The sequence below is a fragment of the Schistocerca americana genome, chromosome 5, assembly GCF_021461395.2.
Source record: "Schistocerca americana isolate TAMUIC-IGC-003095 chromosome 5, iqSchAmer2.1, whole genome shotgun sequence".
NCBI lineage: Eukaryota > Metazoa > Arthropoda > Insecta > Orthoptera > Acrididae > Schistocerca > Schistocerca americana.
In genome coordinates, this window is record NC_060123.1 from 388,524,445 (window position 1) to 388,537,526 (window position 13,082).

General features: G+C 39.0%; 1 protein-coding gene across 7 annotated transcripts in view; it reads right to left on the reverse strand.

Annotated features, from left to right (window-relative positions):
• Nucleotides 1–1,852: 1,852 nt before the first annotated feature.
• Nucleotides 1,853–13,082, reverse strand: part of LOC124615425 (cap-specific mRNA (nucleoside-2'-O-)-methyltransferase 2) — a 310,465-nt gene continuing 299,235 nt past the window's right edge. For all 7 annotated transcript variants that reach the window (XM_047143304.1, XM_047143300.1, XM_047143301.1 and 4 more), the window contains one exon: nt 1,853–2,139. In XM_047143304.1, coding sequence (XP_046999260.1) covers nt 1,970–2,139 — 170 coding nt within the window. In that variant the 3' untranslated portion in view covers nt 1,853–1,969. The remainder of the gene's footprint in view (nt 2,140–13,082) is intronic.

Genomic DNA, 13,082 nt, shown 5'->3' on the forward strand with positions numbered 1-13,082 from the left:
TGATACACCCGCATGAAACAAAATAAGAAATATGCTCTTCAATTTATTAATTCCTGTATCTTCATCCTTCTTTTTTTAAAAAAAAAACAAAGTGGTAGCATGCAGACATATGCTTGGATCCATTGTACCAGCATTGTTAAAAAATGTGTATTTCAGCCATACATTAAAAGTGTTATAACTAATTATTATACAGGCAAAATTTATTCAAACATTTAAGATGTCCATCCCTGTCTGTTCATCATTTCATCCACTGCTGAGAACCTGCATCAAGAGGTTCGGAGCAGACAAGATGAATTTAAGTGAACAACGGAGGAGCGTTCCTCCATCGACACTGTCATAATCAAGACTACACATAATGGTATTTAATGTGAAGCAGTACATAATGTGAATTATGAATATTGACCTTGAATATATTGATATTAAGGGTCTTTTGATATTGGTATCAATTAAAGTTCACCCAGGATTGTGTACAGATTCATAAATTACCTTCCAATTTCTTTCCAATCAATTTTTCGAATTATTCAAGCAATTGTATTCTCCAATTTCCATTATTTCCCCACACACATATACCTATTCCAAATCTGCCCCGAGTGGATGACCGAACTCCACAGCCTTCTCCCACACCTTCAAGATCATCTGCTCTTCCTACTTCTGGTTCTCTTTCCTCATATGATATTATGCCTTGCTCACCCTACTCCTTTCTCATTTCCAGTCCTCTGCCAGTTCATCAGTGCTCAGTTGTTGAACAGCCATACACAGCAGACAGAGGCGGCACTGCAAGGAAGTAGGTGCCTCTTTACCCAGGCCCATCTACCTGCGTCAATGCCACCTGTGGCCAGTCTCCCACCTCCAGCAATGACATCACTCTCTGGGTAACTTTTGTCCTATTCTGTAGTGTAGCCCAACAGGGAGCTCTGTGTGGCACAGGGGCCATCTACCAGTGGCACCATAGAAGACTTGGATGTTGCCTTCCCAGGTGCTGAGCACCATCCCATGCACTGAGGGAGGGAAGCTGGTTTGGTACTGACTTTCAGGTGCCGTGAAAAAAGGAGAAGACTATGGTAGTCTGTGGTTACCGCCTCAGTTGTACCGGCAACTCATGTCTGTTGAAATTCATCAGGGAGTGAGGTGCCAGCTCGTCACAGGTTATTCAATCAGTCTACGCTGGAGCATGGCAGCACTTTCGGACAACAATGACAGCCATGCATCAAGAGCGACACATGCAGCCACCATCCAGTGTCGCCATATGGAAACATCTAATATTTTTCTACTTAACCCCAGAGCAGAGAGACCAGAATCTCATTGTGTTTGATTTCATGCACTAGCCAACTTTACTCCGCTCACAGATCTGTTGTCCAACTGGCAGCGATCGGGCAACATAAAGGACAAGGTACTGATCATATAAATGATTTCGTCATTCACTTTCTTAGGTGTGTGTGTTGCACACGGGGACCAGCAGTGTGGCTTGCCAGCTGCTAGGGGTACCAGCAGACACTAAGCTGTACCGGCAGTAGAAGATGACTGTGTCAAGCTGTGTCTCAGTGCATCCACACATCGGTTGCTAAGTCTACCATTACTTCACATTCTGTAGACATAATCCCAAATAAATGTGTGAAAATATTTCAATTATTCAAGTTTTTTGATCATTCATGCATCTCGTTTCAGAGTACACTGGACTTCTCTTACCTGAGCATGAAATACAGCACTAACTTCTTTAAATTTTTTAATGTGCATTTTTATTAAGTTCCTGATTGGTGTGGAATGTTCTCAGAAAATAAATTCCAAATGAAACTTTTTTTTTTTTTCATCTCATACAAATGTGAAAAATGGTGGTGATAATTACAAAAATGTCTTACTTCATTCATACTGATAGTTTCTTCTTTACTTAATTATTTACAAGAACTATTTACATCAGTCCCTATTCAATAAAAGATAAATGTCTTGGCAGCAATAAATCAAGACACTATCATTACAATACCGCATTGACAACATGTATAATTCGTTCCTTGACACACAGATTATTTATGTGCGTTACACATCTATGAAAATCTATGTCAACATTTATTTTTTCTTTATTCTGGTCTTCCTGTCTCGCATCACTTCCAGGTTGTGTTTCATCAATTTCTTCCTGTTCATATCCTAGAAACAGAAAATCAAGAGTGCTGTTTAATTATCAAAAATAAAATTACATACATGGAGCATTTCTCAGATATATGCATTTTCCCTCACACATATACAACACAACAGGCAACACGAATCTGAGATGTTACAAAAACCACACTGGTTTTTAATTTGGCGGTAATGGAGAGAACCATTTTTAGCCTTGCAGCATTTTGTCAGTCACACATGTTAACAGATACAAAGTAATAATAATAATGAGCGTATAGCATTGGTGGCCGGGAGACCTCTCACAGGGCGGTTCGGCCGCCACTCCACAAGTTCTTTAACGCCACTACGGTAACTTGCGAGTGAATGAGGATGAAATGATGATTAAAGACACACAACACCCAGTCATCTCGAGGCAGAGAAAATCCCTGACCCCGCCGGGAATCGAACCCGGGACCCCGTGCACAGGAAGCGAGAACGCTACCGCAAGACCACGAGCCGCGGACATGCTAAAAGTAAAGATGATATTGTAGATACAGAATTTCACTACTGTCTACAAAAATTTGTTTCACACTCATGGTGATGCTTACACTATTAACTTCTGAGAATTATTTTTTCGGTATGGTGGTAAACAATTAGTCAAAATTTGTGAATGAAAGCAGGAAATATGCTAAATTTAAAAGGATCAACATACAGTGTTCACTTAACCATTCACTGTATTGAAACTGCCAATACAACATTCTGCATAGCTTATAAACAGAAAAAAATGATGAATATCTCTTGAACATATGGTAGCATATTAAGTTTTTCATAGTTGTCTCTGTCTTGATGAAATGAATCTGGAGAATATCTGCTCCACCCCAGCACAATTCCACAGGAAACGTCTACTACTGTGCCCATATACCAACTGTTCAAACTGATAAAAACAACAAAACAAAAACTGCTCAACCACAGACTCCCATCATCACACTTTAGTCTACAAATCACGCAGAATTACTGAAAAATATACCCCGCCTTTACAACTTCTCCATCAGATGTAAAAGTTCAATTTGCACGATGACCTGATCCCCAACACCACATTCCACAATAATACTTCCCCTGGATGCAATATTTCTGCACGGAATATTCCCTCTCTTAGAACCTGCAGCAAACTGTTGATCTCATTCATCGCAATTAACTAATTTATTTTCACCAAGCACTTGTAATGTAGCACATCTAGCCATTCAGCAGCATAACACTATTGCCCATGAATATTCCTAAGGCTGAAAGTATAGTTATGTTAAGGCTACAACAGAGATTATGCAGTATATCTGGCATATGTGTCACAACATAAAATGGCATAATGTTACCAACAAAAGAGAAACCATGCTATTATCTACTTTCCTTTTAAAACTGCTAGTTTGGGATTCCAGCCTACAATAAATCCTTTGCTATAACATGGTTACTGTCAAGTGTACACATGCTTCTGATTACATCGAGTTTCTTGTGAGGGCAGTAGCCTCTAGTGGGTTTTAGAATAGCCCATCCTCGAGTTGGAGGTCTTAAAGCATAGATCTGTATTGAAGCAAACTGTGTGTATAATTATGAGAAAAATGTTGGTGAATGAAACTGCTAAATTGCTTGCAATTTCACAAATCAAAAAACAAGCATAATGAAACATATAACAAATTAGATAATAGGTAAGGTTTGCGCACTGAAAACAGTTATAAATAATTATAATAATAATAATCAGTGCGGAAATTCAAAGTAAAATTTCCTTTGCTACATGAGGTAAAAACAAAAAAAAGAATGAGTTATAAAACTGAACAATCCAGCTTGTTATCTAATTTGAATAATAATTTGCCTATTGGTTTGTGTGTGTTCCTCCATGCATATGCATGTTTTGTGTTGACTATGAACTAATCATTTTGTATTTTATATACAGTGCTTAGCTACCACTTCTGATGCAAAAAGTATGAAATTTTTAATGGTCTTTGACAATGATGAGCAAGCAATCATACACTGAGAATTGTGATAAGTGATATTTCAATGAAAATGCCCATTCAGCTCTGATATTTGGCTGAACTTCAACTATGGAATCTGGATCAAGTTGAGCGAAGCACGTATTTTAAATATTGAAATTTTACGTAATACTGATGAAGAAACAATACCACATAAGTAGCAAAACATGAAATTTGCATTGTCGCACTACAGTGATGTTCTGGATCATAAAAAATTGAAACAAAGAAAATACTCTTTTAGAAAGCTTAATTACTGCAGATATATGGAATTATCTCAGTATTTACGGATGAGGAATGTTATTTAATCACTATTTGTCAATCTCCTGTGTGACCTACTACTTTTACGTTGTTGTTGGTACTGAATAAAGTAATAAAATCGCTTTGGAAAGATTTTATTGGTCGACTTCACAAAGACAACTTCAGATATATACACAGTTCACATGGATCTGATTATGTATGTTGGTTTTTTCAAGAAAAACTGCCGAACAAAGAACTGCACCACACTGTCACTCTTAAAACAATAAAGACCAAGATGATAATTTTTAAGGAATATTGGCATAATAGCAAATGACAATCCTTAGGAACAATGGTCTTAAGTTGTAAATGATACCATTTGGCTTCCTTGACACTCAGTCTTTCTTTATACAGTTTCTGGAAGAAACCTTCTCCAGAAATTTTTCTCTGGCATCCTGGTTTTTTCTTGCCACACTTAGTTGAAAGTGCACCTGTAGTAAATAATACTGTTTGGCTAGTACTGTATCACCCTCAGGTCTATATTGTTGGCTCATTCTTTGCAGCTCTTCCAGGCCTAATTGAATCATACAGCCATACACTTTTCTCTGCATAGTTAGTGAAAAAGGTGTAACCTGGGTAGTAGACTTTTTAAGGTCATGGCATTCTTCTCGCCTCTGGATATCAAGGCTAGGAAGTCTTCACGTCTTTTGAGCTTGCACTTGATGGAACTGTGGACTGAGTCACATTCCATCTGAGTATAACTTTTCCCCACGAACTTTTGCGTAATAAATACTCCTGAACAAAATCTTAACCAAACACTTGATAATATCACATTTCTATTCTGATATGTGCACCCATCAGAACACAAAATGACAGGGACAGGATTATCCTTAATTGTTTTGGATAGTGTGTCCATGATACAAGAGGCAAAACTTGCAATCAAATCGCCTTGCATTTCACTGAACCAGTAACACACTGCATCATGACTTTGCAAATTATAAACTGTAAAGTTATGGACAGCCAACTTTGTTTTATAATAAACTGCACTTGCCTCTAAAAGTGGTGCCACTTTCATGGCCTGTTAAGTCCATGGTGTGTAGACTGTGCAGAGCTTCCACTGGATGTCTTCACTCACGTTTCCGAGCCTGTAACTACAACACAAGTCGCACTGGTCTTTCTTGGGAGGAAAGTAAGCTACAGTTACCCTCTTCGAAAATGAAGTTAAAGGGGGCCCAATTTAATGGTGAAATCTGTTCCTTACTTTATTTTTCAGTGTAGAGTTCATACAGCTGTTGTTTGCTTTGTACAATATGCTCAAGATACAGCTTGGAGGAGGATTTCCTGCAGTAATGTGATGGCAGTTTCGAAAGACAGCCCAGGAATTGTTTTACGAAGTTTTTGTTAGCTTTTTTTTTTCATTTACTTTATTCAGGAATGCGATGATTCAAATCAGGGCTCATCTCATGTGTAATTAACTCACTGTCCATTCATTTATGTCAACGAGTATTGAGAAACACTTTTTTGTGTACTTGATGTTTTCCCATGTTATTTCTCAGATAATAAAGCAGCATGCTTTTTCTCCTTGGTTCGCCAGTGTTCTTTCCTGGATGTTTGGTTGAAATTATGTTCACAAGATTGATTACATAAATCTCCATCTGATTCCATGGCACTGTTTCCCAGAAAGTGTTAAAAATTGCCTGCCTGTCACCAGTAGAAATTTGATGACACTTCCTTTGAACAGAGTTCACACACATCTTTGAAGTACACGTTGGACATAATATTCATGCCTCTCTTGGACTATTACGAGTATTTTTTTCCAATTTGACTTCCCTTATATCCAATATACACTTGTCTGTGCAGTCTCAGAATTTTGTTGACTAGCCGTCCATTGTGGCCAAGAGGTTCTAGGCACTTCAGTCCAGAACCACGTGGCTGCTACAGTCGCAGGTTCGAATCCTGCCTCGGACATGGATGTATGTGATGTCTTTAGGTTAGTTACATTTAAGTAGTTCTAAGTCTAGGGGACTGATGACCTCATACGTTAAGTCCCATAGCGCTTAGAGCCATTTGAACCATTTTTGTTGTTTTTTTTTTTTTTTTCCCCGTCTTCTGGGCAGGTCTTAGATTTCTTTTTCCTGTCACTACTTAAGGTACCACAAAATTCTTAGCCCCAGCTTCCTTGCTTCCGTCAACTTCTGACAAATTATCCATTGCATGGATACATGTAAACAGTTCAGCTTGCTGAGCTTGTTTCGAGTCTGTAAGAGCTTTCTGAGTCATTAGAGCCTCTGGTGAAGTCTCCAGTGGCAGAAGATGAAACATTAAGCAGAAACTTATGCCTTGGAATATGGCCTTATGCCCATGAATAAAATATCAGGATTATCGCAAATACCAGCCACGAAAGACTACGTTGTATGATTTGAACACAATGTTTGATTTCAAAACATTACTTGCCCCTTAATCATGTGAATCATCATGAAGCAATTTAATAGAGCTGTTACCAATAGCTCACAGTTATAAATTTCATATATTTAGCTGCAAGAGGTCTTCTGCACTCAGTTGCCTGACTACATGGTTCTTTCTGTGAGGGCTGGCTTATACAGGGTGCAGTGTGCGAACTACCTTATTTGAAACATGCACTATAAAGCCACCGTTACTCACTGCTGCATGGGGTTGAGCACTTTTGAAAGGACAGAGCCTAATTATTATCATTTTTTATTAAGGATAGTTTAATAGTGACCATGCAGTAGTTGAAAGAGGAGTGCTTGTTTATTGTGACAACATAGTGTTCCAATGGCCATTTGGTCATTGCAAACCAGTGTGCATTTAGTGAACAGTTTAATATCATCTTCCTGCAGGTGTGTTCCTGATTAAAATTCGATTGTTGTGTGGGTGGACACATTTCTGGATACTGGTAGAGCGCAGAAAAAGAAACTAGGACCTTCAAGGACCACTGGGACACCAGAAAACGTCAAGAAAGTAAAGCTGGTACTTATGAATTTCCCCTTGCAATCTGCACATGACCATGCAGATGCTCTTGCAAACTCCAATCACACAGTGATACAAATTCTTCTGAAGACCTGAAATTTCATCCATATAAACTGGCAGCAGTGCACACACTCAATCCAAGTGATTTTGTTTCATGGAACAATGCATGTGAAGCCTTGAGAAATTCACAACATCCTTGTGTTCTTCACCTATGAGACACATTTTCATTTGTCTGGATGTGTGAATGACCAGCCTCTTCCTACAGAACTGTGACTGGAGTGCACTATTTAAAATTGGCATTATTGGCCCATGGTTTGTCGATGATAATAATTGGGCAGTTATGGTCACTTCTGATCATCATGTCTACATGACTGAGGAGTTTTTCTTCTTGAAATTGAATAAATGGATGGGGGGGACGTCTTGTTCCAACAATACCATACTATGGCTCACACAGAATGAACATAAATGACAATCTTGTCTGAACAGTTCCCTGACCATCTCATCTCTTTGAGAGGCAATATTCAGTGGCCTGCATGCTCGCCAGATTTGGCCCCTTTTTGGTGCTATCATAAATCCTTGGTGTATACCAATTGTCCACAGACCCTGGGTGAGCTGTGGAACAGTATTTGTGCTGCTATTGCCGACATAGACGGAGACTTGTTGGACAAAGTCAACCAAAACTTGTGATTTTGATTCTCCATGTGTATTGGCCAGAATGGAGCCAATCTTAAAGATATAATTTCAAAACCTATTCACTTAGGTACCTCTATGTAAAGAAAAGAGAATTAAATCGATATCTCCACTACTCCAAGTTATATTATTATTACTATAATTATTATTAAACAAGGGGGGTTCCTGTATGGAATGAGAGATTCAGTCTTTAAACTTTAACTATTATAGTACAGTTATCCTACTTTATATACTAGACAAAGTCTTCCAAGGTCATGTCTGAAATAAATCCAACTTATTACTACACTCATCTCCTGTACAAAACAAATTAGGAAATTATAACTCAGATGTGCTTGACTAAAATTCTTCCATTACATCTTATTTCTGCAGTATATATTTTCAGAATGATTTGCTTACTTGGCACTCTGCATGTACAGGAAGCAGTTGAAAGAATCAATCCGGTGCCAAATTCATTGTGACGAAGCAATTTTTACCCTTGATAACACTTTTGTAATGTGTGAAATGACATCCTGCACAATGAATCAACAACTACATTTACATTCAATTGGATGTGATCTCCAATTAGCAATGAATGTAAACACTTGTGTGTGTCTGCTATTGCAAAAGTTCAAATAGTGGTTTAAAGCTACTGTTGCAGTTTATGAACTTTATTGTGTTAGTAAAGTCACAAGAGTCACTGTTGTCTAATTCGTTTTAGCATAGAGAGTACAGCTCCTGTGTAACTGAGATAAAAATAGCAGCTTCTTTGACAAGGCAAGCTCCTTAAACAGTTACAGTGCAGCACTACAGTCATTTGCCAACACCAAAGCTACCAATGTGCATTGAAATGGGCTCACTATGAAACTTCCACAATTGAATCTTCCCAACAAACACCAGCTGCTTTAGCAAAACAGTAATCATCTGTTTCTAATAATGTGGCCTCACCTGAAATAGCTGTCATCATCGGCAATGTTCCCAATATCATAATAGATGACTATGTGAAATCGGTAACTGACATAATTTCTGGCATCAATATTATGCACTGCTCTCATATTGGGAGGCAACATTTGTATTTTTAAAAGAAATGTTGAAAATACAGATTGATTAGTAGAAGAGAATAATTTGTGTGTTATAGAGATAATGACACCAGTGAGGCATTTTAAAAGTGCCAGCACACGAGTTATCTTTTCTAACGTATTTCCATTTATTAGTAATGCTGTAATAGTTAAAAAATGTCTAAATGGGACATATACTACCCGCATATCAGAGATATTCCAACCTGCTCCAGGGTTCAGGGAAGCTCTTGTATAAAATCATTTTGTTGCACTGCTCAATACATATTTGACGATTTAAGCAAAGTACCATTCACGATACAGATCCCCTATCAAGGAAATTATTTCTATGTATGTGTAAATTACCATGGACCACGTTGTGTGTCATCATTGCAAGACATTGATTTGATTTTGATATTAATAAGGATACTGCTTACAGTTCAGTCATCACTAATAACAATATTTTTTCCAATGAACACCAGATTTAAAAAATCTGTCAAACGAAACTGTCAATGTGTTTCTTATGGAAACTAAAGACTTATGTGAATTTAGCATGACTGACAAACCTAATTCTACAGCTCATATAGCGTGAAGTGCAGCACCTACTACTGACGCACTACCTGCATCTGGCACTACACAACAAATGATGACATGATGGATACAGATTCTGAATGTGCTTCATCAGTATCATATTCCCCAATGAGAGGTGCACCACTGGTGGAAAATATCCATAAAGATTACCTCCTGTCTTCAAAAGAATTCCAAACCTTTTTGAAAACATCAGAAAATAATATATAAGTCACGTGCATACAAATAAATCTACAGCACTCCATAGAAACATCTAACCTAATGCAGTTTAATATGAAATATCAGACTGATATTGCTTTCATACAAGAACCGTATCATTATCAACAAAACGTAGACGGAATCACTAGAGCCTACAAGATATTTAGTGCAAATGACAAGAGAAAGGGCAGCCATACTGATAACCAATAAAGATATTGATTACGTAATAATCAGATGGAGTATTTGTAGCAATAGTACACTGAAGTGCCAAAAAAACTGGCATAGGCATGCATATTCAAATACAAAAATATGTAAACAGGCAGAATATGGCGCTGCGGTCGGAAACGCCTGAGTAGGACAACAAGTGTCTGGTGCAGCTGTTAGATCAATTATTGCTGCTATAATGACAGATTGTGAAGATGACAGGGACTTTGAGCTTGGTGTTATAGTCGGCGCACGAGCGATGGAACACAGCATCTCTGAGGCAGCGATGAAGTGGGTATTTTCCCATAAGATCATTTCATGAGTGTGCCATGAATATTAGGAATACGGTAAAACATCAAATCTCTGACATCGCTGCGGCCGTACCATGATCCTGCAAGAACGGGACCAACAACGACTGAAGAGAATCATTCAACGTGACAGAAGTGCAATCCTTCTGCAAACTGCTGTAGATTTCAATGCTGGGCCATCAAAAAGCATCAATGTGTGAACCATTCAATGAAACATCATCAATATGGGCTTTCGGAGTTGATGGTCCAGTCATTTACCCTTGATGACTGCATGACACAAAGCTTTATGCCTTGCCTGGGCCCGTCAACACTGACATTGGTCTGCTGATGACTGGAAACATGTTGCCTGGTCAGACAAGTCTCATTTCAAATTGTATCCAGCAGGTATGGAGACAACCTCATGAATCCATGGAATGTGCATGTCAGCAGGAGACCGTTCAAGCTGGTGGAGGCTCCGCAATGGTGTGGGGCATGTGCCATTGGTGTGACATGGGACCCCTGATACATCTAGATACAACTCTGACAGGTGACATGTACATAAGCATCCTGTCTGATCACATTCATCTATTCGTCTCTATTGTGCATTCCAACGGACTTAGGCAATTCCAGCAGTGCAATGCAACACCCCACACATCCATAAGTGCTACAGAGTGGCCCCAGGAACATTCTTCTGAATTTAAACACTTCTGCTGGCTGCCAAACCCCCCAGACATGAACATTATTGAGCATATCTGGGATGCCTTGCAATGTGCTGTTCAGAAGAGATCTCCACCCCTTGTACTCTTACAGATTAATGGATAGCCCTGCAGGATTCATGGTGTCAGTTCCCTCCAGCACTACTTCAGACATTAGTTGAGTCCATGCTACGTCATGTTGCGGCACTTCTGCATGCTTGCGGAGGCCCTACACGGGCCCTACTCAATATAAGGTAGGTGTACAAGTTTCTTTGGTTCTTCAGTGTAAAAGCAAATATATGATTTTTCATGTCTAGCATGTACTTAGATATCACAAAACACAATGAAGATGACCTGAGAAAAATTGATGACACAATAACCTACAATAAAGGAGATGGTTTAGTAACTTATACGGATAGCACTATGAGATCTAGCATGTGGCATGATACAGTCACGAACTCCAGAGGAAAAGACATGGAAGAATTTCTGGCTTCCACTAATCCATACCTACTGAATGGGGGGAATCTTGGACTAATTAGTAAAGGACAGAGCAGTACTGATCTAACTATGGTCACCTCTCATCTACTGCCGACACTAAGCCAATGGAAGCGTGGTGAAGAAGATAGTTGCTCCGACTGTAACTTTATTACTTTTAGCTTAGTATCATGCCCAACGGCATATGCTGGTAGCATAATTCAAATTGAAGTATTTACTGTCAAACCTGAGAGACCTTTATGGGTACTTGTTGGAAGAACTTACAAATATTTACCAAACACAGACTTACACAACTTAAAAGAAATAGACCAGAATTAGGCAGCAAAAGCTCAAGCGGAAACAAATGCTGAAACTGTAATCACAGAATTTGAAAAAGTTCTAGATGCCTCATGCAGTAAAGCATTCAAGATACAAAACCAGTTGAATCACAGAACTTGGAGCAAATCTGTCCCCTGGTGGACATTTGAATTAACCGCAATGCGAAGGGGGGAAAACACGTGAAGGTGAATTTATGAAAGGACAAAGGATAGCAAACATATGAGGCAGCTACAAAGGCAACAATATCATAAAGAGAAGAAGGATACAGCACAGCTACACAAAGAAAACCAGTTCTGAAAGCAATACTGCATTTGACCACAAAAAATTACCCTTGGAATGCAGTCTATCGAATCATATCAGGAAAAAGCAGAAATAATACTCCAATGACAACACCCATGAAAAGTGATAACACAACAGCAATGGATTTGACCAAAACTGCCACCTATATGCTCGAATATTTTGTGTTTGGGGACGATCAAACTCAAGACACGGAACACCATAAACTAATAAGATCTCAAACACTACGACCCAACAGAATGGTACATGATGTAGGTTTCACATGCAGAAATAGAGGAAATATAACAAACTTGCCTCAAAACAACACTTCTCGTGAAAATGGTGTTACTAATAAGATCCTTCACCGACTGTATAGCTTTTTTCCCAACTATCTTACTGCTTTATATAACGTGGCTACGAAGTCTTTCGCGACGTATTTCTTGAGTAAAAATCTCTCGGTGTACATGCCGCGTCAAATCAGGATTAATCTCCGAGCTTTCGACCACTACCTCCATGGTCGTCGTCAGGGCTAAAACTGACTGTCGTGAACTAGCGAGGTTCCCACTTTTATATGCAAAGGACGGCTACTGATTGGCTGGAATACATCAGCGATATGGCGCGTAGCGAAGTGGTGCCCTCTACTTCCATAGATGTAGTTGCTATCCCGCGTTGCTTGCAGCGCCATCCCTTGAATCAGGAGGGAAAGTGCGAGAAGTTTTTCTCTGCGATTTTTCTTTATCCAGTGCACTCTTCCAAGTGTTGCTAAGTGCATAGCCGTTGTCTCTATTAAAGTTATTATCGCTAAGTCTAATTTCGACTGCTTCCCGGATCACAGAGTTCGATGTGTGGGCTATTACTCTGGTTTCTTCAAATAAAATCTTATGCTTGTTAAGCAGGCTATGTTCAGCCACCGCTGATTTTTCCAAATACCTGTATTTCAGGTGGCGTTGGTGCTCGATGCAGCGGTCGGCA